The 26765-nt window shown below is 37.4% G+C and overlaps 2 protein-coding genes and 1 long non-coding RNA gene across 6 annotated transcripts; 1 reads left to right on the forward strand and 2 right to left on the reverse strand.

Annotated features, from left to right (window-relative positions):
• The first annotated feature begins 3885 nt into the window (after positions 1-3885).
• Positions 3886-6742, forward strand: LOC147548084 (transmembrane ascorbate ferrireductase 2-like). The gene is made up of 4 exons (XM_086666465.1): positions 3886-4405; positions 5714-5762; positions 6047-6246; positions 6336-6742. The coding sequence occupies exons 1-4, from the start codon at positions 4262-4264 to the stop codon at positions 6639-6641; spliced, it is 699 nt and encodes a 232-aa protein (XP_086522591.1). The 5' UTR covers positions 3886-4261; the 3' UTR covers positions 6642-6742.
• Positions 6743-7152: 410 nt separating this feature from the next.
• Positions 7153-12021, reverse strand: LOC147548085 (NagB/RpiA/CoA transferase-like superfamily protein). Of its 4 annotated transcripts, XM_086666461.1 has the most exons (8): positions 11580-12021; positions 11271-11546; positions 9627-9755; positions 9201-9556; positions 8342-9086; positions 8095-8191; positions 7952-8006; positions 7153-7527 (listed from the first exon to the last, which is right to left on the reverse strand). In XM_086666461.1, the coding sequence occupies exons 1-8, from the start codon at positions 11803-11805 to the stop codon at positions 7465-7467; spliced, it is 1947 nt and encodes a 648-aa protein (XP_086522587.1). In that variant the 5' UTR covers positions 11806-12021; the 3' UTR covers positions 7153-7464. The 4 variants fall into 4 exon arrangements, with proteins under 4 accessions (XP_086522587.1, XP_086522586.1, XP_086522585.1 ...); XM_086666460.1 differs by having other exon boundaries at positions 9201-9532; positions 11271-12021; XM_086666459.1 differs by having other exon boundaries at positions 9201-9547; positions 11271-12021.
• Positions 12022-24062: 12041 nt separating this feature from the next.
• Positions 24063-26035, reverse strand: LOC147548086 (uncharacterized). Its single transcript, XR_015237011.1, has 2 exons — positions 25939-26035; positions 24063-24410 (listed from the first exon to the last, which is right to left on the reverse strand). It is a non-coding gene; the product is annotated as an uncharacterized LOC147548086 (long non-coding RNA).
• Positions 26036-26765: the final 730 nt, after the last annotated feature.

The raw sequence follows: 26765 nt of genomic DNA on the forward strand, positions 1-26765 counted from the left end.
TCAAATTGTGAGTTTAAATAATTTTAAAACACTTTTAAAATACTTTTATAAACTTAATTTATCAAACTATCAATCATATCTAATATGAACTAGTTCGATTTTTAGCAAAAACTAGTTAATTGCAAGAGGCTCTGACGCCACTGTTGAGATTTACACCCTTCTACTAGTGTTTATAGCGGAAATAAGACATCTAATGTCTACACTAGTATTCCCAGGATCACATGCAAAACTAGTAATTAAACTAACGGAGATAGTAGATTACCTTAATCGCTTTTCCCTTGAACTAGTTGAATTGATTGAAGAAGACCAAGAGCTTCAAGTGTATTTCCTCTACTTGGGACACGAGAAATCAATTTGATCTCCCACCTTGTTGTATAGCTAGCACACCAATGGTGGTTGGATAGAAGAACACCTTCTTCTTTGACTAGATAGATAGTTAATGGGAATTAGCTCACTTTCTCCTCTCTACTTGATGTGGTAGAGTAAGAAAGCTTGGAGAGAAATTCCACACCTTATTCTCTGCCCTAAGAGTGTTTATATAGAACCCTAATGAGAATCCACCTCCTTTTAGGTTTCCTAAAACACCCTTTAGAATAAGATTTAGGGAAATAGTCGAAAATAGCAACTATTGGTATTTTCTCAATTACCTAAGGAGATGACGTCCAAACCCATCCAAAATTGGCAGATTTAATGTTCATAACATAAGGAAACGTCCCTCCAAAAATCAGCCCAATCCGAGCCCTAAAAGTGCCCGAATCGGCCTAGGCCCAAAAACCCTGTTTTTGGCCCTTTTGTACTATCTTTGCCTAATTCCTTTTTAGGCCTATGAGATATGTTTATGGGACACTCCCATGATTATATCTCACTCCCACTAGTCATATCCTAGATCAATTTGTCACTCTTATGTATAACCCGTTGTAGGATCCGATCGAAGTTAGCCGCGAATTACTTCGTAATTCGACGATCGTAGTTGGTCTCTAGCTACAACTCTACGATCCCTAAATCAATCGGACTTGATGATCTTCCACATCAATTGTCCTATCCGACAAATTGTTCGCATTGTCACCTTGGTCGAAGGACATCTCCTTCAACTCCTTCATTTCAATCTTTGCTTGAAAAGCTAAATAATAAACTTAGTGTGTGGAAGAAAAAGCTCCTATCTCAGGCTGGTAGAGGGGAACTCATCAAGTCCTCTTTAGCAGCTGCCCCTAGATACCAAATGGCCATCTTTGATCTACCCAAAAAGATCAAGAAGGACATTACTTCTCTTCAGAGAGAATTTTGGTGGGGATCAAAGGACAATAAGAAGAAGATATATTTCAAGAAATGGGCAACTATCTGTAGACCAAAAGTTCTGGGAGGAATAGGTCTTAGATGTATTAGCAAGGATAACCAGGCTCTTAGAAGTAAACTTAATTGGATCATCAAAACCAAACCAACAACTCCTTGGGTTCAACTGATTAAAGGTAAATACTCTTCTTTCAGACACCCAAAAACTCCCACCTCCTGGTTGTGGAACTCCATTTCAAAAAACCAGGAAAATATAATTGATCTCATCATGTGGGATATAGGAGATGGTCTTTCAGTCAACATATGGCTGATAGCTGGGTTCTAGGAAGTCAAAGACTAATCAAACCAGATAATACTCAAGGTTTCAATACAGTCTCTCAACTCATTACTGATAATCATACATGGAACCTCCAAGCTCTTCAAACTCTCTTCACTGCAGATATCATACAAAAAATACAAACTATTCCTCTAGATGTAACTCATGATAAACAAAAGTGGGTAATTTCAAATTCTAGAGACTTCTCTGTCTCTTCCCTTTATAAACACTTAACTTATTCACAATATCTGGTCACTACCCAAACAACTCCCTTTCATTATTGGAAGGAGCTTTGGAACCTAAGAATTCATCCCAGAGTCCAGCTCTTCCTTTGGAAAATTGCTAATGATATTCTGCCTCTCAACAAACTTCTATCAGGCTATATCTCAGAGATCTCTCCTTTATGTCCTCCCTGCTTAACAGAAGAGGACGGTACAATCCACTTCCTTTCTAACTGCTCAGTGGTTACCAATCTTCTGAAGTTGGTCTTAGGCAACAAAGTTCCATCAACTCCATGCTCAAATTTTCAGGAATGGTTCTCTCATTATAATGACATCTCTAAAATTGATAACAAGGACCACAAGTTAAGGTTGATAGAAGAAATATCTATTACTTTTTGAGTCTTTGGCATATTTGGAAGTTCAGATGCAATAAAATATTTCAGGAATCAGATCCTCATATACCAACATTTATCATCCAAACTAAGAACTTCATTCAAGCTCAGACAGAAATTTTAAGAAGTTATCCACTTAGTGTTTTATCAAACCCAAATGAATGGATTCCCCCACCTATAGGAGTAATCAAAATTAATTATGATGTTTCTTTTATGAAGTCTTCTTTAACTTCGGCTCTGGCTATTATTATCCATGATCACACAGGAACAGATATCGGAAAAGAATCCCTCCTCACCAGCTCCAGATCTGTAGATGAAGGTGAAGGAGAGGCAGCCGAGCTAGGCATTTTGTGGTCACAGAAGCATGGGATTCATAAACTCATTTTGGAGGGAGATTCTGTTAATGTTAACAACTTTTTGAATGGATTAACAAACTCTGTGCATTGGACTGCCAAACATGTACTCAAGAAAATCAAGCAATCATCTTCCTCTTTTGACTTGTTAAAATTTTTGTATGTACATAGGTCCTTAAATGAGAAAGCTAACTCTTTAGCAATCAGCACTAGGAAGAGTGAATCAAATGTTACTTCTTGTATCCCTACTCTTTTAACTTCTCTTCGTAGCAACAATGTAACTAATTTTCATATGAATGAATAGATGCTACGACTGTTATAAAAAAAAAAAAAAACAAGCTTTCTTCTTGAATAGTCTTAATCTTAAAATCCATGGATTAGAGGGGAGAAAGTTGGAACAACCGAACAAGAATGAAAAAAAAACTACAAAGTTGATACTCCACCCTTTCCCAGCATGCAAATGAAGGAACGGGTCTCTTTTCTTTAACTAAGGCTACCAAAGGAGCACACGAGCCCACCCAACCGAAGAAAAAGCTAACAACTCTACGGTTTCCCATTGGCCGTTAATGATGCCATGGAATATGCCAAGGAGTCCTCAATCATTTTTTATTAAGTTATTAAGGTTTTAGGTTCAACAATAATTGCTTTTTCTCTCTAAAGAATAAGAAGGTATGCGAGAAGCCGAGAAGAAATAATCAGGCTTTGTTGTGCCAACAATCAATCCCACATTGGTGGTGAGACGGAGTGTGGTGCTGCTATTAAGAAGTTAAGCACCCTTTCCTAGTGAGACCTCTTAAAACTGTGAGGTCAAGGTGTGTCAAAGCGGACAGTATCACTAGCAGTCCGGAAGGTTGCTCCGCACCATCTATAACACGTTACTAGCACGATTCCCTCTACTATGATGTGGTCTTGGGAGGGTGTGTTGTGGCAACAATCCCACATTGGTGGTGAGACGGATTGTGGTGCTCCTCGTAAGAGGTTAAACACCCTTCTCTAGCGATGCCTTTTAAAACCGTGATAATATCACTAGCAGTTTAAAACGCTGGTCCGCACCCTTCCCTAGACATTTCAAGACATTTCGGGACATTTGCCTGTAGACAAAATGTCTCTATGGACATTTTAAGACATTTGAGTTATAGACATAATGTCTCTATGGACATTTCAAGACATTTGAGTCATAACAAAATGTCTCTATAGACATTTCAAGACATTTCAAGACATTTGATTCATAGACATAATGCATTTGAAGACATTTTGTTTATGAACAAAATGTTTTGGAGACATTTCAACCTATTGAATCCATGGATAATTTTGTGTAGTGTGAGTGTTGAAAAATCCCTTTTTTTTAGAGGGCATTAGTCAAAATGAGGAGGCCAGGCACTGGTTCCAAGGTTTTCCATGGCAGCTTCAATATACCCATAGACCAGAGAGAGAGAGAGAAGGGTAGGAATCTGGTAAGAGAAGGGTGGTTAATGTTATTAGCGTTTTTCATTAGAAAATTGAAAATTAAGTCGAACCTCCCACCACGTGAGTGAGCGAGTGAATTGAGTGAAACTCCCTTTCCCGTTGAATATAATGAAACTTATATATTCTACAAATAAGAGAGAGGGATCTGATAGAAACCCTAGTTTCTGATTTAGAATAAATATTCAAACCTCCAATTGAGTAGTATCTGTATCATATTCTAAAATGGTGGTTCCCATTGTTGGATTTCGGATCGTTTTTCTGGTGCGGATGATTGAACTGATGGTTTCAGCTATGGTTCTTACCTGGACTTTGTATTATAGAGGAGGATTAGCCCTAAACTCTGATATCAAAACTCAAATATTTAACGTAATTCCCCTCTCTCTCTCTACCATTTTACTGCTTTAATTTGAATGTCTTGTTGTTGGTTGAAAAAGGGTTTCTTTTTATGTGTGGTAATTGAAGTGTGAAAGAGGGGATACCATTTTAGGTTTCAATCCTTAGATGTTTTTCATAATTTCAAGTATATATGGGAAATTGGCACCATTCATAGTAAAATTGATTAAATTTAGCAGTGGCATTCAAATTGGCACAGAGTTTTGCCCTCTATTTTTGCCGGAACGATTTACGGATTTATTAGTTGTCCTAACTGTGTATCAAGAGCAAAGTAAAAAAAACATGTACTCTACAACAAAAAAGAGAAACAAAAGAAAAAGATATGCATGTTAAAGACTCTAATCGAAATGTGTTTCCATTGTTTGTTCTCTAAGTTGATTATTTAGCAAGTCCTTACTGTGATCGACTTTTAATGTGGTATTTGAGTGGGGGTGTAAGAACTTCATATTCACGTCCACGGTATCTAGGGCTGAAATCTTATTTCCATATGGATTGCAGTTGATCATCCTATATAGCAAGGAATGAGATTTCGGTTTCGGTGGAAATTTCAGTAGACATGGAAATATTTCAGTCATGTCAACTGAAATATTTCGAAATTTATTTTCTTGAGAAGCCATTGTCAAGAGAAACTCAGTTAAATTTCCGTTTCGATGGAAATTTCAGTAGGCATGGAAATGGCAATATTTATGCCATTTCGACCGAAATATTTCGAAACTTAATTCCTTGCTATCTAGAATATGCTGATTCCTGCAGTTCAGTTTTTATCTTTAGTCAATAGTATTGTGCCTGATCCATATGACCTACAAATGGCTGAACACCAAGCGACTGGCAATCAGATGTTTCATTTTGTCCATCTCTTTTTGTGCACATCTCAAGTAGGTGATAACTCAGGACAAGAGCCTTAGGTCAATATTCTGGTTCAGGTCAGGCATATGATTTGGGCACACTATACTTTCTCATTATAGTAAGACTCATAATGCCTTTGAGAACCACCACCCTCTAAGCCGGAGTTTCGCCTTTTTTTCCTGGAGACATTAAAAGGATTACCATGAACCAGATAGCGTAGTTGTGAAAGAAACTAAAAGAACTATATAAACCAGTTTCTATTAAGCACACATTTCTTTCATGGTTCTGCTGCATTTGAAGTGGGTTTTATACTCTTGTGTTGTAATCTGAACCGGAAGAGTTACTGCATGAGTAGAATAATTTGAAAAGAAACGAAATGCTTGCGTCCTGAAAATAGTTCTTCGTAAACTTATTTGTTCGTTGCATCTCTTACAGGTCCATCCGGTACTTACAGTGATTGGGTTCATAGTAATGAATGGTGAAGGTATAATCATTTTATTTGCTTCCCGTAAGCTTATTTATTTGTCATTTATATGAGACACCTTCCTTCTTGTCAACCATAGAATTCCAAGGACTTTTCCCCTACCATCCTACTCTACTAGATAGAATACCACACGAAATGCCTTAGAAGTATCATATTTTTTCGCTCGGATATGTGGAAGTAATCCGTAATTCATTCTTTAAATTTTAAATACATACATGTTACGCAACAATATAACATGATTCTTTTTCTTCTATTACTTGATTACTTTCATTGGGTAATTGCAGCTCTTCTAGCATACAAGACAATGCCAGGGACAAAACGATTCAAAAAGGCAGTTCATCTCACACTGCAGTTCTTCGCTTTCACTTTGAGCACAATCGGTGTATGGGCTGCTTTAAAATTCCACAACGAAAAAGGAGTCGATAATTTTTACAGCCTGCACTCTTGGCTTGGTCTAGCTTGTCTGTTTCTATTCTTCATTCAGGTACACCCTTTTTAACTCGACAACTTCCTCAAAGCTTTACCCATTTCTTCCCGTTGAGAAATGTTTTAAGAATCGCTATATTATTGTAGGGAGCATCTGGATTTGCCACGTTCTGGTATCCTGGTGGTAGTAAAAGCAACAGAGCATCACTAATGCCGTGGCATGTATTCTTTGGAATTTACATATACGGCCTTGCTGTCGTAACTGCCGCAACGGGTGTGTTAGAAAAGGCGACGTTTCTTCAAATGCACAAAATTATAACAAGATACTCAGTGGAGGCAATGTTAATAAACTCTATGGGTATGTTAATTGTTATTCTAGGTGGTTGTGTTATTCTTGCTGTTATAAGCCCTACTAACGATGGAAAGATTGATACTTATAGAGCAATGCAATAGAACCATAAGTAATGGTTAAAGAAAAGTTCACCGAAATTGCAGTTTTGTTTTTTGTAATTGTGAACAGATTTGTCTGAAATTATTCCATGAACTTTTGATCAGAGTAATTGGGGCATGCCAACTTTTCATTCTTTTGCTAGTGAGTTCTCCAATTTCAAGTGATAGGAAGGGATGAAGGGCGGGCGAAGGCCTTTGAGTGGTACAGAAATATTCACTTGACCGGAAAGTAGGGTGAAATGCTAGGTTGGCTGACCAGCGCGAAGCTGGTCATACTCTGGTGGAAAAAGTAGCCAAAAGTAGGCTGAAACGATAAGGTGGCTGGCCAGCACAAGCCAGTCTATTTCTCTCTCGAACTCAAAGATGGAAAGCTCATCCTGGGCATCCACCAAACATTTTCGCCCTACAATTAATCGTTTCTGAGCCCAGAATTAGGTCAGACGAACAAATAAATAATATTATAAATGAACAGTTCGGATCTTAAAACATTTTCCAGGAAGATGGCCCTCAAGAATACAGCAAGTACTTGGAAAATTAATAGTCAGGAAAGTTTGACAATGTTAGAAAGTAGAGAAAATGAGAAACTCAGTTATAACAGAAAAATTAACACCTAACAAAACTGACCATGACAGGCAAAGAAAATTGCACTTGTCAACTAGTCACTCAAAAAAAAGGGATCAAAACTAAGTCTCTGTATGATATGAAGATTATCCGAAACTTTCGAATCATACAATAACAGAGCAGGTAATATCTCAAGTACCCGAAAAAGAAAGAAAAGAAAAATAACTCCTTTTTCACTCAATAAAGCCTTGCAGTACGCCGAGTTTTATATCCAGAGTTCTTCTCTGCCGTATTCTCTCACAATAACGGCTACACTTGTCGGTGGGATCTGTTAGAACCAAATGAAACTTCAGCTAATGAGAAAGCAAACGAATAAAGGCATTCGATTGTGTATGAAGGAAAAATCTAGTACGTAGGGCAAAATCCATGAAATTTCAAGACTGTTTGTTGTTCGGTTCTTTTTGTATTTGGAAATCTATTAACAGTTTCAGTGACGCTTATATAGCAAATTCTAAGTGTCAAACTATGCAAAGTCTGGAGGTATAGATGTCTCTGTAAATGTCAATTTTACTCGTCGCTGTAAAAGTCAGAGAACAGCTTCATTTGTCATCAACATTAACATGAAACAGGACAGTTAATGGCTTCATAGTTCATACCAAAGATAATGATTTAAAATCAGGAATATCGATCTTCATAATGAAGAGAACACTAATAATAATAACTCAAGATCAAATCATCAAAAATCGACTTACCATGCCATAGTCTGTGACAATCATGGAGACATAATCGGAAGGCGTCGCGTCATATCTGTTACCACATTGTACAAAAATAAGAGTTTTCCTCACTGACTCACACGAGGTTAAAAAAAATACAATTGGATAAATTCTATACTTACATAAGATTCAGGAGTTGCAAATTTTCATTCTTAGACCAATTATCCAGGAAATTTATGTCCTGCCTTCCAGCAACCTTTGCAACTGAATCTGGATCACCTGCAAATCAACAAAAGTTATAGCATGACATCATAATGGGCCAAAGCACTACAGAGAGAGAGAGAGAGAGAGAAAGAGAGAGAGAGAGAGAGAGAGAGAGAGAGAGAGAGAGAGAGAGTCGACCGTCAGCTGTTTGGAGGAAACACTCACCGAGTTCATTAGAACAAATGGAATCAAGCTGTACCCTCTCGTGAAACTTGTAAGCTTCACAGCAGACTAAGACTGGAACACGAAATGCATGAGCTACCATAGCAACACATGAAGTTCCCACCCTCGAGTAAACTGTACCGTTAGATAACACCGAAGAAGCCCCGAGAAAAACCCGTGTAACTTCATGCATGATATATGAAAGAGCATTTATATGGGTATACGTACAACTAAGGCCCTTCCCTATTAACCTACGAAGTAATGCTTGTCCTTCGAGTTTTGGGCGTGAGTCAACAACCACGACACGGAACTTTTTTCCATGTTCATGAGCATATAATAATATCATTTCAACAACTGTGGGTGATCCATATGTTAGTAGCACATCTCCATCTCTAATCTTTGTTGCCGCATGCTCCACTATCACATTATCTGCGACTATAATCTTCTCATATATAAAACGATCAATGTCTGACTGAATAGTTGCTTTTGCTTCAGATTCAGAAAGAGTCAAAGGTAATTTTGAGATCCGTTTCTTCAAAAACTTAATTGCATTACCCATGCTAATAGAAAGGGGCCTACATTCTATCAGAAAAGAAACATAACTACCTATCCTTGCAGTTAAATCCCTAATAAGATCTTTTTCAGGAGGAGTTGAGTAATCTCTAATAGCATCTTTGAATGCTTCAAGCATTGCAATACAACGTGCATTGCCGCCAGATATATCCCCAGCTAAATAACGTAATCCAACCTGATCATCATTATTAGAAAGATTTCAGAGGTGGCATCTGAATCATGTAAAGATTGAAATAGACAAGCATTATCTGAGGTAAGTGCGTATTATGTTTAGAACCGAATGGAGTACCTTGTATACAGCAGGATGCATTGGATCAAGTTGGAAAAACTTGGATTCGAGATCAGGAAACTGTGTTCCGTGTTCATACTGAGGCAGATGCCTAAATAATCCAACTCTATTTCTAGCTTCGATTTGGTTAACAACAGCACGTTTTTTGGCTTTCTCCACACTTTTTTTGTCATCAAACTGCATACGTGGATGAGGCACATCTTTCTTCCTATCTTTCTCTGCTGGACGATCATTTCCCTTCTTCTCAGAAGCTGCAACTTGAGCATTCTCTTTCTTCTGTGTAGGTGGCTTCACAGCTTTCGTAGATTTTCCACTCACAGAAGCTGCTTCCCCTGTAGTAGACTTACCTGCTTCAGCTGAAACCCTTAATGGATTAGAAAATTAGAACTACCTTCGAATTTATAGAATTAAATAAGAAGTACTTACCTTTGGCAGCTTTTGCAGCTCGCTGGGACTCCTGAAGTGCACGCCTCTCAGCTTTTGACATTTTCTCTTTCAACGGAATTGAAATTGGTGGCCTGTCATTTTGTACTTCTACCACTCCAACTCCTATTTCTGTAGGAATATCATCTAGTCAGTAAAAATACTTTTAACTTAGTAAACAATTTATACTGATGATTATTGATGTACAGCTCAGAAATAGTTCATCTGAGACTCTACCCCAGTTATTAGACTGAAGATTTACATCGATATAGGCATAGCCTCCCATTTCAAAATGAAACCTCTATACAACACCAAAGCTGTCCAACATTTCCACTTGGCGAAAAAATATAGTAGTCGTAGTATATTCACTTTGATATGAGGAAACTCTATCAGATTCCCTTTGGATATTGCTCCTCCATTCCTTGATTTCCAAACCCCCCCATATGACCACATGTGATATTAGATTGCACAAATTTTCTTCTTTTTATGCACCATTACCATTTGGCATGAATGGAGTAAGTCATTTACGCTCTGAGGAGCACACCATGCCACATTTCCAACACCAAGAAAAAGATCTGAATTCTCCACACCATTGGACAATGTATAAATAAATGCCTTGTTGACTCCTTCATCAGCCTTGCATAAAATAACCCCTATTTGACATACTACACACCCTTTTCCTCAAACTATCTATAGTAGGAATATTCACCTTTAATGGAACCTTTCCATATTCGCTGACATCAAGTATGGCCATGTGAATCAGTCAGTAAATGCTGCAATCCGTTACAGCCTTTTAGCACGAAATTTCCTAAGTGGACATGCTCGTGGACGTGGGGGTTAAGAATTTAGATATACAACTAACTATATGTTGAAATTCTTGAAAACGACAAGTTTCGACAGAACAGTAGAAGATCTTGATTCTTGACAATTTTGTAAACGACAGAAACTGAAAACACTACAATCATTTCCAAAAACATGAAGCTTTGGACCATGCTGGTAATACACCTCAGTCCAAAGGATGTTCGAGACATGACACGGCGCCCAACAATCTAATGCGAAAACTTACTACCCCACAAACTAAATTTGTAAAGTACCTTCTTCCTCACGTTGGTTCTATTAAAGTTCACTAGATTTCCTCTCTATTCCCTTCACTACACCCATAATCAGAGACAATAGTCCACTAGATTTCCTCTCTCATCCCTTCACTTACTCATAGTCATAAATAGGAGACAGGAGAAAAAAAATATACTGAATAAGAAGAAAACCAAGTAGTACTTCAAACAAGAAGCAACCATCTTACTTTCAGACAAGTTGTCCGATAATCTTAGAAATGCTTCAATGCACGAAAAATACTGCTTAAAATGCACTCTGGGTTTCATCGATAAAGCTATATTAACAAGACTGAAGTAGATTCAAGGTGAAAATGCAAACTAAAACAGTATGCATGAAAACAAATTAGTTTTTCTACTTCAATTTCAAGATCGAACCAGGTTTAATACATGCAAATGCTTCTAAACCTACTATGAACATGGAAAAATCAACTCAATTCCCCATTTGTTTAATTGTTGATCAAATGCGTTAAATTCTTATAAACATCAAAAATCAAATGAATTCATAGAAGACTTAATCAGTTAATCATCAGCTTACCAGATACTCCAGGGAGGGTTTTCACAGAAACAGTAGTCAAATTAGTTGGTGCCGGAAAATGACTGGATCGGGCTCCAGCCATTACAAATCCTCCACTAGGTAAAGAAGAAGCTGCTTTTCCTTTACGAATCGAACCAGGCGATGACAAATCCTCCGTGAAATCACCATCACCGATCTTACTTGATCGTGAATGTGTTGGTGATGATCTTAAAACTGATTCCGATGGATTATAACTACCAGTGATTATGTGTTCACCAACTGAAGGTCTTCGAAATGGTAATGTAGGAACAGGAACAAATACAGGACGAGATAATTGAGAAACCACAGATGAAGAAAGATTATCAGAAGCATGTCGAGGCGGAGGAATCATAACAGGAGAGAGAGAGTTTCCGGAAGGAGACATGCCAGAAACTGGTGGAGAAGTCGACTCAACGGGAACGGATTGTGACCTGTCTGGAGGTGCGCCTGGAGTGAAGAAACCAACTTGCCGTACTTTCGGATCGATCACCATTCTTGATGCTCGGCGTGCGTCCATGAGATGAAGAAGAAACCCTAGTGTTTAGAGGGTTTTGGTTTGAAATGGAGATTAACGATGACCTTATTGTCCATTACAGATTTTAGAGAGAGAGGGAGAGAGAATTAGAGTCTACCTTGAGTTTTATAAGATTTAGGGTCTTGGTGGGTAACAGAGAAAGTGGGAATTGGGAGAAGCTAGGGTTTCAGGAGTTGCAGATGTTCAGTCATGGATGCCGTTCTTCACCAAATGACGAAAACATTTTAGAATCTTTTCTTTTCGAACGTATTTACGATTGAGCCCCCATAGTCCATAGATAAAATTTAGTGTTGCTTATCGATCCACCAGGGCCCGACCCATACGGATATGTCAGGCCAGTCCGGGTCGGGCTTCTAAAGGAGCCTGATGGGTCCACCAGTCTCGGTAGAATCAGTTTGTCATCAAAATTTATCTCATGTAATTTAAGTTATAAATAAAGTAAAATATTGTAATAATTTTGTCGGGCTTTAGACCTCTTTCATTCATGGTTTAAATTAGGCGGTTATACGGTTATCGTACTTATCACATCTTCATGATGTATCCATGTCTTGTAACGACTAATGTAGATAGTAGTCGAATTCTCAACAAAAAAGGACTTTGATGGGCCAGTCTGACATTGAGTTTGGATTTTTTTTAAAAGAACAAATTAAATTAATAATGAAGAGTACAATTACAATACATAAAAATATTGACGGCTGAGATATCATTATAAATTTTGTCATGATCCTGTCTTCTTGCCCATTTAGGTGTTGTTTGGCAACCAAAAGTATAAGTACTTCTACTTGTAGTAGAAATTTTTTTGCTTCAAAAAAGTAAAAAAATTATCATAAACATGTGTTGACAAAAATGTTGCTTATAAGTTAAAAAGTTAGTTTGCTAATGTAATTTTCTTTTTCTCATTCAATTTATTTATGATTTTCATGATTACTTTTTCGGAAGAGTTGATAGTGATATTGGTGGTAGTGGTGGCGGTGGAGCCTTCGAGGTATGGTGTGGAAGCAGTGGTGGTTGTGATGTGATTGAGGTGTGATGGTGGTTGTGGTGGAAGTTACGACAGTAAGGATATGGTGGCGGTGGAGGTATGATGGTAGGGATATGGTGGTGGTAGAGCTATGATGGGGGTGGCGACAGTGCTGGTGGTGGAAGTACGATAGTGGTGGTCAGGGGTATGGGATGGTGGTGGTGGATGTATGGGGATGGTGTTGCTGGAGGTACACGGCGACGTTATAGCTACGTTGGTGGTGGTGCAGGTATGGGATATTGGTGGATGTATAATGGTGGTGGTGGTGGAGGTTCGGTGGTGTATGTACGTTGGTGGCGGTTGAGATACACATGGTGGTGGTGGTTAAAATACAGTGACGATAAAGGTGTTGTGGTGGTGGCGATGGAGGTTTGAGGTGCATGGGTTGGGGCTCCTAACTTCGAATTTGGGAGCCCCAGTCTAGCCTTTGGGCTCTCCAACCCGAGAGCTCCCTCCCCCCCCCCCCCCCCCCCTCCCCCTCCAGGCTCTCTCGTTTGGGAGCCCGGGCTGAGGGGATCCCTGCCCCACCTTTGGATTGTCCCCAAACGCTCATATTTTGGGTGGTTCCCCTTTTTAGGTGATCCACCCCATTTTGTTTTTTTTTATTCATTTATATTTTAACTGATTTGTTAATAATTTTCTTATTGTTTTAAATTCTTTTTTTTAATTAGTTTTCTCTAATTTGTTTTTTTACCTTTTTAAAATTTCATCTCTATAAAATGATATCAAATTTAAATTTTATATTTGGAAGGAGTAATTTATAGTTTTTTTTTTTGAGAAATCGACTACGATCTACGTTAGTCGTTATAAGGCATTGATACATCATTAAGATGTGATAAGCACGATAACCGCCTAAGTCAAACCAATAATAAGAAGATTAAATCTATATCCTCAAGTCCTGAAAATACTTTTTCAAACCCAATTGAGACTTCCCGTTCCGATAATGGAGGGAGGGGTTTATCCAATGATCTACAAACTTGGTTTCATTCTCATAGAATTTTTCACCAACGAAGTCGCGTCCACACCTTAACAAAATGGTGTAGTTGAAAGCAAACATCGTTATTTACTCAATGTTGCTCGCCTTACGCTTTCAGGCACACCTCCCGAACATTTTCAATCTGCTTACAGATCGAAGGTTTTAAGCAAAAACATCTTTTGACCATTCCTTGTTTTTTTCTTTTTCGATGGTTCTGTTGCTGCATACGTCTTAGTCTATGTGGATACCATCACCGACAATAATGCCTCGAAAAATTCTACTCTTTAACAACGCCTAGAGAAACAGTTTTCACTCAAAAACCTTGCCCGCCTTCAGTACTTCCTTAGAACCGAAGTATCTCGTTCTCCAAAAAGATTTTTCTTTGCCAACTCAAATATTAACAACAACAATTACAACAAAAGTTATAACAGTTCAACAAAAAAAAAACACAAAAGTTATAACAATACAATGCACAAAGAACATAACACAAAAATAATTTTGCAAGGTTACGTCTGTATGAAGAAGAAGATAATACATAACCTATTAAAGAAACTGACAAAGGATTAATACATTATGATGAAGAAACTTTGTCGACGGTAAAGTAGCTCATATGACTTTGGTAGTAATAATAATAATAATAATAATAATAATAATAATAATAATAATAATAATAATAATAATAATAATAATAATAATAATAATAATAATAATAAGGGAAGTTTTATAGGGTCTCCCCAATTTTGTTAAAAGGCCTTCACATGAACCATTTCACTTGGTAAATAATCATTGAGAGCATCTCCAAAGAAGCTCAATTTGTCCTATGTGTCAAGGCTCAATTGAATTTTTCTTTCCTAGATGTTAATATTGAGATCCTCAATTCAAAAGACGTCTCCAATGCAACACTCTAAAAACTTAAAAATGACTTAGGTGTCATTTTCTTGATCACCCATTTGCTTTTAATATTGAGTGACCAATTGAGATCCTCAAAAGAAACCTCAAATATTGAGTTTCTTCTTGAGATATCTCAACATTAAATGATGTCACATCATTTTGGGATCAAAATTGAATGTTGCATTGGAGAGAGTTTTTACAAAAGAAACTCAAAAAATCCTAGGTTGCACTTTGAATTTTTCAATTTGAGTGTTGCATTGGAGATGCTTTGAGGGCGGCACTTTTAACAAAAAATGAGGGAGTCGTCCACCACCCTTTGGTGTAGCGGTTGGACACCTCTCTTGAGCCCATGAGATCGTGGGATCAAGTCTCGGTGGAAGTAGTTTGGCATCAAGATTTATCTTATGTAATTTAGGCTATAAATAGTGTAATAATTTGTCGCGCTTTAAACCTCTTTGTTATTGAACTTTAGACCTCTTTCATTCTTGGTTTAAAGTAGGCGGTTATTGTGTTTATTGCATCTTAATGATGCATCAATGCCTTGTAAAGACTAACGTATACCGTAGAAACAAAAATGAGGGAGCCCCTTTAAAATCTCCTTAATAATAATAATAATAATAATAATAATATCAATAATGATAATAATGATAATAATAAAAATAATAATTTATAAAAGTGGGGGAGGAATTTTGGGGCATAGCATAGCCGCATAGGACACCCGATTGAGAACCACAAACCAGTGTTGGGTTTGGGGATAAAACTTTGGCTGCTCTTGGAGTGGTGGGGTCAATGAAATAATGAATGACCCAAGCACAAAACCTTCTCTCCTCATTCCCATTTTTTTTTTGTTGAAAGCTCCTCATTCCCATCTTGCTACTCAGCCAGGCACAAAAACCCATCCATTCTCAACGAAAAAAAGGTTGAGAAACTACTAGAGATCAATGGGTATTATTGTATTAACATGCCAATTATTACTATGCAAGTTAGAACCAGAACAGAGTAATCTAGGGAAATGCTGCAATATACAATGTTTGGTGTGTAAAAACTAAAAATACAATTTAATTACGAGAAATTACATTCTAAAATAGTGTAAGATAGGTAACTTTTCATTAGAAGTTACATTCCCATAGGGGTAGGATTTTTTTAGAATCCAAACCCAAGGGTGTATGTAATTGTGATTCATTTCGCTTGAAATCGCACAACAAATAATTCATTAATAAAATCAATTACTACAAAGTACGTTACGAGATCATTATTCTTTGTAAACTAATTTTTTTCTCACGCACAAAAATAACATTAGTATTTTGTACGAAGTGTCACCTAGAACAATGATGCCTCTGCTTTGAATTAATGAGATTTTTTAAGAACAATTTTGAGAAAATATGTGGTTTAGGAAGATAAGGTCTTATTCTTATTTTCAAATCCACAAATGTTTAGGCATGGACTTGAAAAATTGAGATCAGATTGTACATTAGATACAAGTCCACAAAAAATATAGATATTCAAGCCAGATTAGAACAGAGACATTCCTAACTTTTAGCCAATGTAAGTAGTAAATTGTATTGGTAAAGTGGTTTTGTGTTTGTGCAATGGCCAGCCGTGCCTCCATGGATTTTTTAACATCTTGAGATAGAATATCACTTATAAAGTTCGTTAGTGTTTGGTGTAATGGTGGAAGACCCACTCAATATTACAAATAATAAAACTTCAATCATTTCGATTTGTATGATGTTCAGACTTTTGAGATTTAATTCTTAGTAAAAAGTTATAATCTATGATTGATTGAACTTGATTTATTAAAGATATAAATAAAGTAAATGTAAGAATAAACAATTTTAGGCCCCATGTAATGGACTTAAGGGTCTTCGCATGGTCTTTAAAGTCTAAAATGTCTTTCACGGTTGTATAACTTATTCAAATTCATGATGTATCTACAAACTATATAATTATGATGTATCCACATATTATGTATTCATGATATTTCCGAATTTTAGTTGGTTTGTAATAGACTCTTTTATTTAATGGTATTTCTCTTCATCAAAAAAAAAAAAAATCATGTATCCACATATTATGATGTATCCACATATTATGTATTCATGATATCTCTACTATATAATTATGATGTATCCACATATTATGTATTCGTGATATCTCTACATATTAGTCATGATGTATCTATATTTAATTAAAATAAACAACACTTAATAAAAGTGTTTGTTTTTCTTAATAGGCGTTTAATTTTCTTAAGATATTTTGGTCAATTGAAATGTTTAACGTTCAAGAATGAAATACAGTTAAGACAGAAAACATTCACGAAAATGTGATTCTTATTAACGTTTTTAATCAACGAATCCGAGAAAAACAGAATCTCCAACCATAGCACCATAGAATTTGGGACTTTTTTTTAAGGAGAAATACTACTTTCTTCGGGGATGTTTCATGATGCACTCCGGTACACCAAATGCAATTTTAAATATTGAAATTTTATGTATTTTAAGAAAATATTAAGCTTACGATGCTTTAGTGTCTACTATCGTTTTTTTTGGAAGACGACTACGATCTACGTACGTCGTGATATTTGACATTTTTTTTGTTGATTACGCTATCTCCATTTTGTTTTTGAGACTCCCTATCACCATTTATCTCCCTATTTATTTTCTAAGGGGTTCTGCATGGCATACTTTTTGTGCCTAAATCCAGTTTCTATTTAAATAGAAAAAGTCTTCAAATTGCTTTTTCTAATAAACTAACTTATTTTTAGACAAGTTAACCACTCCCTCGTATGCAACTTTACCGGACAAGAGCATAACAAACTTTTTCTTTTTCTTATTTGTTTTTGACATAAATTCTTTTTCCTTATTTAAGTGTCTATAAAAGTCTTTTTTCACTTTAGAGCAAAGTCAACTTTGAAGCCTAACAATGAATTCTTGGTTGTCTAACTATCCTAACTTCAGGGTTCAACATCTTCAAGGGGTCGGCTCGGACCACCTCCCTATTCTGCTATCCACCAATCCCCAAAACCCTAAAGGCGGCAAACTTTTCAAATTCATTAGAACATGGATGCCCCATCCGGACTGCAGCTCCTTCATTCGTGATAACTGGCTGCCTCTTTCCTCTCTTATTCAAAATAAACTCAATCTCTTGGCCATTAAGCTTTCCCAGTTGAACAAGACGGTTTTTGGTCATTTGAGCAAAAAATCAAAAACCTCACCTCTTCTATCCAATCCACCCAAAATCCTGATATTTTACTCACTCTTACTACTCAGCTGGAAGAGGCTTATAACCTGCAAGAGAGCATTTGGAAAGAAAAATCCAGGGTAGCACATATCCAACTGGGTGATCGTAATACTAAATTCTTCCATGCCAAGGCGATCACCCGGAATCGGAAAAACCACATTTTTCAATTAAGAGAGAGGATGATTCCTGGTGTTCTGACCCCTCTAAGAGTTCCCATCTCTTCTCCAATAACCTGCGACTCATTTCCACAGCCACCTCACCTGGAAATTCGGACATTATCCAAAATCTTTTCAAAAGCCAGATCACTGAATCCCAGAATCTAGCCCTCACCAACACTCCAAATGAAGATGAAATTCGTAAGGCTACTTTCTCCCTTAAACCAGAAGCAGCCCCTGGCCCAGACGGTTTCCCCCCTTCTTCTACCAATCTAACTGGGATACGGTCAAAAATGACATTAGTCAGATGATATCTAATTTCTTTCAAACTTCTATTCTCCCACCTCATACCAACCACACTCATATTTGTCTTATTCCCAAGTCTAAGTCCTCTCAAACCACTTCAGATTTCAGACCTATTAGCCTCCTTAACACCACATATAAAATCATCACCAAAATTCTGGCTAATCGCTTCAAAACCACGTTATCTGATATCATCTCGCCATTCCAGGCAGCTTACGTCCCTGGTCGTTAAATCACGGATAATATTATCATTAGCCAGGAGGTGTCCCACTCCTTCAAAACCAAACGCGGTTCCAAAAGCTTCTTTGGTCTGAAGCTTGACACGTCGAAAGCTTTTGACCGCGTCGAGTGGTCTTATCTCGAAACTATCATGTCTAAACTGGGGTATGATCACCATTGGATTAAGTTGATTCACATGTGCATATCCACTTCCTCGATGGTTGTGCTCATCAATGGCTGTCCGGGTTCTCCATTTAACGTTTCTAGGGGCTTAAGGCAAGGTGACCTGCTTTCTCCTTTCCTTTTCACCTTGGCTATGGAAGATCTGAGTAGACTGCTTGATTCCCCCGACAACCCTTACAATTTTATTGGGTTCTCCATCCCTCGATCCTCTTTCACCATCAACCATTTGCTCTTTGCTGATGATTGTATTGTATTTGGTCGCAACACGCTTGATAATATCACCACCCTCATTAATATTCTCAATTCGTTTGGTAATGAGTCCGACCAGATCATAAACTACAACAAATCCACCATCTTCTTCTCTAAGAACACCCACCCCAAGTTCAAACGCATGATCATCAAATCCCTCAAAGTCCATCAAGCCTCTTCCCTCGACAAGTATCTGGGTACTAAACTCTTTATTGGTTCTAAGAATAAGAAAGCTTTCACGTCTCTCATCGACCAAATTCAGAATAAACTCTCCAAGTGGCAGTCCAACCTCCCCTCCCAAGCTGGTCGCTCAGTAGTCATCTCGACTGTTGCGGCGGTCGTTCTCCGATACCAGATGCAATGCTTCGCCATCCCTAAGGGAGTCAGTAATTGCATCGAGACCATTCAACGGTCCTTTTGGTGGGGAAAAAACAAATCGATTCATACTATCAACTGGGCTACGATCTGTCGACCGCGTAAGTACGGAGGGCTAGGTCTTCGGATACCTCTCATTGATAATGAAGATTTCCTTAGTAAACTCAGTTGGCGCCTACTCAAATTCCCAGATGCCCCTTGGGTGCAACTCCTCAAAGCTAAATACTACCCGAAAACTGCAAAACCGTCTCAACCCAAGCACAACCACTCCTAGATTTGGAAATCCCTAGCAGCTCCTATTGGCAAAACTAACAACCTTATCTTTTGGGATGTTAACAGAGGTACTAATATTAATATTTGGGACGACTATTAGATACCTAACCATAGACCACCGATAATGAATTTTAATAATTGTCCTTTTGATTCTGTGGCTAATTTGATCTCGAATAACACCTGGAATACTGACCTGTTAAATGCCTACTTTACTGATGACATTAGCAAAGCTATTCTTAGTATTAACCTACATCTTCATGCGGATGACTCCATGATCTGGACTCTGACCAAATCTGGCAAATTCGCTATTAAATCTATGTATCTGCATTTGAGAACCAGAGGTTATAATTATGAAATAACAAACTGGCAGTTCATTTGGAACATTCAAACCATCCCGAGGATTAAACTATTTCTCTGGAAATGTTGTACTAATAGCCTCCCGGTCAGGGACAAGATTGGTAAATACATCGGCAATAACTATTTTGCTCTTTCTGTGAGAATAGAGAATCTATGTCGCATATTCTTCTTCACTGCAACTTTGCCCGAGCCATTTGGCTCCACTTTAACATCAGAACAAACAAATTCTCTACTGTGCTGGAATGAATTTTATATTGGCAAACTCTGGAGGAAGCGTACATGGCGCTTCTGGCTAAAATAATGTGGTTCATCTGGAAAGCACGGTGTGAGAAAAGCTTTGGCAAGCAAGATTCAACACCCGTACAGGTTATTCGTATGATTCAGTGCTACGCAACCAGCTCACATGAAGCAAAGCCACCCAAGAACAAAGCCCACAAACCAACATGGCGTCCTCCGACACCACCATTCCTCAAAATCAATGCCGACGCATCTTTCATCAGTTATGCAGAACCAGCTGGAATTGGTGGTATTATTCATGATGAACATGGGGACTTCATAATAGCCTTGGCCGACAGCATCAGAGAACAAACAGCGGAGCAGTGTGAATGTATAACAATTCTGCAGGCAGTCCAATGGGCATCAGAGCTCAAAATCTCTCATCTTCTAATTGAAAGCGACAACATCAACCTGATTAATCACCTCAAGGACCAGAGACATGATATCAACTGGCAATCAAAGAACCACATGGAAGGAATAAAATCTCTCAGTGAGGGCTTCGAACAAATCCAATTTCAATACGGACCGAGGACGATCAATACTCAAGCTGATAAATTGGATAGGTGGGGAAGGAAAAATAGAGTCAGGAGCACATGGTATTCAAAAGAGGCGATGACGAAGGACTTGGGCTTGTAGTTTTGTTTATTTTCTTTCTTCCACAAAAAAAATAAAAAATGAGAATTCTATTTCTCAGCGGGAAGGCACACAATATCCCGCCAATGCCTCCCTAAAATGCGGCGCATTGGGTTGTTTTGCTCTGAAAATAACAATTTTTTTCTTATTTAAGTGTGCACAAAAGATACTTGCTTTTGTTCCTGTAGCGCCCCAAATCCCAAATCTCAAGCTAACCGCCTTGAAATCAAAGATTTGAGACCTTCAAACTGGATCCACGAGCAACACCTACCATGAGTGCACAATAATTACCTGAAAAACAAAATAGCTGGGTTAAAACCCAACTGCAGTAGATTTCCTCAAACCTAAGTCTCGGGTAGGCAAGCTCAATCCCCAATCAAGGAAGCATTGCATTCATATTCATTATTGGCATTATCTGAAATTTAACGGTGAATACTAACATAATATATCAGATTTATCCAATCCCTCTCGAAACTAATAATTTATGTCATTTGATTAATTATTAGGTTTTCCGGTTCTCGTATTAGTTTAATCTAATACTAACCCTGATAATACAACGATCTTTTTTTTTCAGCAGATAGAAAATATCATGCCTTTAACTAAGGTAAACCTTTATGGCCACAAACTTGACATGTACGTCGACCACCACATTATGTCGAAAGACACAATCATCAAACTCTTGTTCAGGTATCTCAGACCAATACACAACAAACATTGACTCTTATCAAGACTTACAAACAAACTCACCAAACAAACTCACCAAACAATTCAAGTCAACAACACATGACAAGTCAGAAGGGATGATGCTTATAGTAGATCCTCACGTGGATCGCAATCTCAAACAAGCAAATAAAAATATTAATTAACAAACATAGGATCACCACTAGAAGGTATCTACCTAGGAGATACATTGCCTAAAGAACAGAAACCATGTGAATTATCTCAATAAATTCGTCCATCGGAGACTGTTCTGACACCTTGTACGAAAACAAATATAACTTCTCACTCGAAAATCGGATTAATGAACCGTTTGAACTAATAAAAAGTAGACGAACAGACCTTTCCAACCGTATAAGAATCAAACTTAGATTAATTATATATCTACACCAGATTTAATTTTAATATAAACCGACGTGCAGTAGACACTGTTCTGACACCTTGTACGAAAACTATCGTAACTCTTCACTCGGAACTCGGATTAACGAACCGTTTGAACTACTAGAAAGTAGACAAATATACCTTTCCAAACATATAATAATCACACTTAGATTCATTATATATCTACACCAGATTTAATTTTAATATAAACCGACTGCAGTAGACACTGTTCTGACACCTTGTACGAAAACTATCGTAACTCTTCACTCGGAACTCGGATTAACAAACCGTTTGAACTACTAGAAATTAGGCAAATAGACCTTTCCAAAAGTATAAGAATCACACCGAGATTCTTCATATATCAATACCAGATGTAAGTTGAATTTAGACCAAAATACTGTCCTCTCTATATGTTTTATGAAATTCTAGATAAAACTAGTCTCTAAGCCATTTAATCGTTCTTTCATGTGATTAACAATACTATGCCTATCATGGAATAAATTGAAAGAGCCTACAAAAAAATTAGGAGATAGGAAATCTACCTCTTTTCGCGTTAGATGACTTTAAGACCACAACCATGGCTTGTTCTCTCACTAGAGAACTCTATTTCCATCACTTTTCTTCTTTATTCCTCCTCCCATTACTAAGGAGCGGCTGCACCCTCTTTCTTTTCTATAGGGTTTCCTCAAAAGTGAAGAGAAATAGGGTTTTAAACTCACCAGTATTTCATCTAAACAAAACTGACCTAGACTTTTATTATTTCCACCCAATTTGGTATATCAAGAAAATAGGGGTGTTACAATCTTCCACCCTAAAAAGAGGATTTCGTCCTCGAAATCAAACATACCACAATCACAAACAATATGCAATCAAGTGTAGCAAATGCTAGAACATAAATGTTATACAAGCACAAGAAATACAACACAACTGAAGTCAACCTGTTACACGGTTGAAAAGATTCATACAATACAACTTCCCTTTTGGAGGGGCATAACCAATTTTTGAGGTCCACAAGATAGCTTCACTTAGCATCCGTGTTTGCATCGACTTAAACCTCTCAATAAACCATTGATACCTCCCAAAGAGGGGATCCGTGCAACACGAGCACTTTACATATGAGCAGGAGGCGAGCCAACCTCTAGTTGGTAAATTACTTCTCAAATTAGAAGTATGTGGTCCACAAGAATGAACTTGTGTTTGCATCGATCATCCTGTCGAGCCAACCACCTATGGATTACAACCGTCAATCCATATTAGAACCCAAGCCCCTGGTCCACTAGGTTGTCCAATATCACATTGACAAACCCGTGTTTGCAATCGACCCACATGTCGAGCCAACCAGTCTTAGTTCAATTCATTACTTCTCAAACTAGAAGTATGTGGTCCACAAGAATGAACTTGTGTTTGCATCGATCATCCTGTCGAGCCAACCACCGATCACTTATGGAGTCAATCCATAATAGATATCAAGCCCCTGGTCCACTGGGTTGTCCAATATCAAATTGACAAGCCCGTGTTTGCAATCGACCCACATGTCGAGCCAACCAGTCTTAGTTCAATCTATTAACGAAACTCAAGATCATGGTCCACCAAGTTATCCAATATCGCATTAGTAACTAGTGTTTGCAATCGACCCACATGTCGAGCCAACCATTCTTGGTTCAATCCAATAAGTAGAACTTAAAATCATGGTCCACGAAGTTGTCCACTATCACGTCAACAAATTCGTGTTTGCATCGACCCACATGTCGAGCCAACCATTCTCAGTTAACATTTTCTCATCGAAACAAATTTTTAAGTTGATTCATAATCAACTGATACACTATCACCCAACACACATTCAAACAACCCAAAACCCCATAAAAGTAGGGATTTTCAGTACACTCATGTATATCATAAATATATGTATTGCTACAATCACAATCACATACCTTAGGTTTGACATCACGGTCAAATAAGACATTTACTCGCACGCATCACAAACAAAAAGTACATCACATCAATAGCCATTATCCTTCCCATGGAAAATTTGCAATCACAATTTAGATTCCGAAAACACAAAGACAACTTCTTTCAAGTTTTCACAGCAAAGCAATTTCAAAAGCACATTCTAGATTCAACCAGTTGTGCAAGACACTAATTAAAGTGTTCATAACAATGACGTGTCTAACGACGACAATCAAACCCACAATACAACCCTAGGACCACTAAACCTAGAGCTCTGATACCACTTTGTAGCGCCCCAAATCCCAAATCTCAAGCTAACCGCCTTGAAATCAAAGATTTGAGACCTTCAAACTGGATCCACGAGCAACACCTACCATGAGTGCACAATAATTACCTGAAAAACAAAATAGCTGGGTTAAAACCCAACTGCAGTAGATTTCCTCAAACCTAAGTCTCGGGTAGGCAAACTCAATCCCCAATCAAGGAAGCATTGCATTCATATTCATTATTGGCATTATCTGAAATTTAACGGTGAATACTAACATAATATATCAGATTTATCCAATCCCTCTCGAAACTAATAATTTATGTCATTTGATTAATTATTAGGTTTTCTGGTTCTCGTATTAGTTTAATCTAATACTAACCCTGATAATACAACGATCTTTTTTTTTCAGCAGATAGAAAATATCATGCCTTTAACTAAGGTAAACCTTTATGGCCACAAACTTGACATGTACGTCGACCACCACATTATGTCGAAAGACACAATCATCAAACTCTTGTTCAGGTATCTCAGACCAATACACAACAAACATTGACTCTTATCAAGACTTACAAACAAACTCACCAAACAAACTCACCAAACAATTCAAGTCAACAACACATGACAAGTCAGAAGGGATGATGCTTATAGTAGATCCTCACGTGGATCGCAATCTCAAACAAGCAAATAAAAATATTAATTAACAAACATAGGCTCACCACTAGAAGGTATCTACCTAGGAGATACATTGCCTAAAGAACAGAAACCATGTGAATTATCTCAATAAATTCGTCCATCGGAGACTGTTCTGACACCTTGTACGAAAACAAATATAACTTCTCACTCGAAAATCGGATTAATGAACCGTTTGAACTAATAAAAAGTAGACGAACAGACCTTTCCAACCATATAAGAATCAAACTTAGATTAATTATATATCTACACCAGATTTAATTTTAATATAAACCGACGTGCAGTGGACACTGTTCTGACACCTTGTACGAAAACTATCGTAACTCTTCACTCGGAACTCGGATTAACGAACCGTTTGAACTACTAGAAAGTAGACAAATATACCTTTCCAAACATATAATAATCACACTTAGATTCATTATATATCTACACCAGATTTAATTTTAATATAAACCGACTGCAGTAGACACTGTTCTGACACCTTGTACGAAAACTATCGTAACTCTTCATTCGGAACTCGGATTAACGAACCGTTTGAACTACTAGAAAGTAGACAAACATACCTTTCCAAACATATAATAATCACACTTAGATTCATTATATATCTACACCAGATTTAATTTTAATATAAACCGACTGCAGTAGACACTGTTCTGACACCTTGTACGAAAACTATCGTAACTCTTCACTCGGAACTCGGATTATCAAACCGTTTGAACTACTAGAAATTAGGCAAATAGACCTTTCCAAAAATATAAGAATCACACCGAGATTCTTCATATATCAATACCAGATGTAAGTTGAATTTAGACCAAAATACTGTCCTCTCTATATGTTTTATGAAATTCTAGATAAAACTAGTCTCTAAGCCATTTAATCGTTCTTTCATGTGATTAACAATACTATGCCTATCATGGAATAAATTGAAAGAGCCTACAAAAAAATTAGGAGATAGGAAATCTACCTCTTTTCGCGTTAGATGACTTTAAGACCACAACCATGGCTTGTTCTCTCACTAGAGAACTCTATTTCCATCACTTTTCTTCTTTATTCCTCCTCCCATACTAAGGAGCGGCTGCACCCTCTTTCTTTTCTATAGGGTTTCCTCAAAAGTGAAGAGAAATAGGGTTTTTAAACTCACCAGTATTTCATCTAAACAAAACTGACCTAGACTTTTATTATTTCCACCCAATTTGGTATATCAAGAAAATAGGGGTGTTACAGTTCCGAAGCCTACCAAAGAGAGTTCTACATCTCAACTCTAATAAGTAACTCCAATCACTTTTTTCTTTACCCCTAGTGACGTGGGACAAAAAATGTGAAGAATACAACTTATTTTTGTTATAATTAATTTCTTAGTCACAGACTATAAACTCTTTGAGATATAAAAAACCCAGAGCTTTATAAATAAAAAAAATATAAGTGTTCGTCTAATAATGCACAAACTCAAGTGTGCAACCTAAATGCTAACCTTATTAGTTAAATCAAAACTATTTGTATACAATCAAATTTCCAAAATGAGTTATATATCAATCTGTGGGGCTTTGATCAGGCTTCATCAGTCGGATTTGAAATGAAGGTCGGTAAGAGTTTTCTGTACGTGTTCGTCCGCCTAACGTTGGCGGTCCATCTCAACATCGGCACCCGCTGACACATCGAGCTCGGGCAGTTCGCAGGCGGATCCAGGTCATGGGCTTTTTTCCTCCCCTTACCCTAAACTCACTGGGGTCTGGGGCTAAACAACTTTACATTTCTTACGTTTTTTATTTTTATCTTTATTGTTCTTGGTGC

The sequence above is a fragment of the Eschscholzia californica genome, unplaced genomic scaffold (assembly GCF_041429995.1).
Source record: "Eschscholzia californica isolate CP2 unplaced genomic scaffold, dmEscCali1.0.p SCAF_3, whole genome shotgun sequence".
Lineage (NCBI taxonomy): Eukaryota > Viridiplantae > Streptophyta > Magnoliopsida > Ranunculales > Papaveraceae > Eschscholzia > Eschscholzia californica.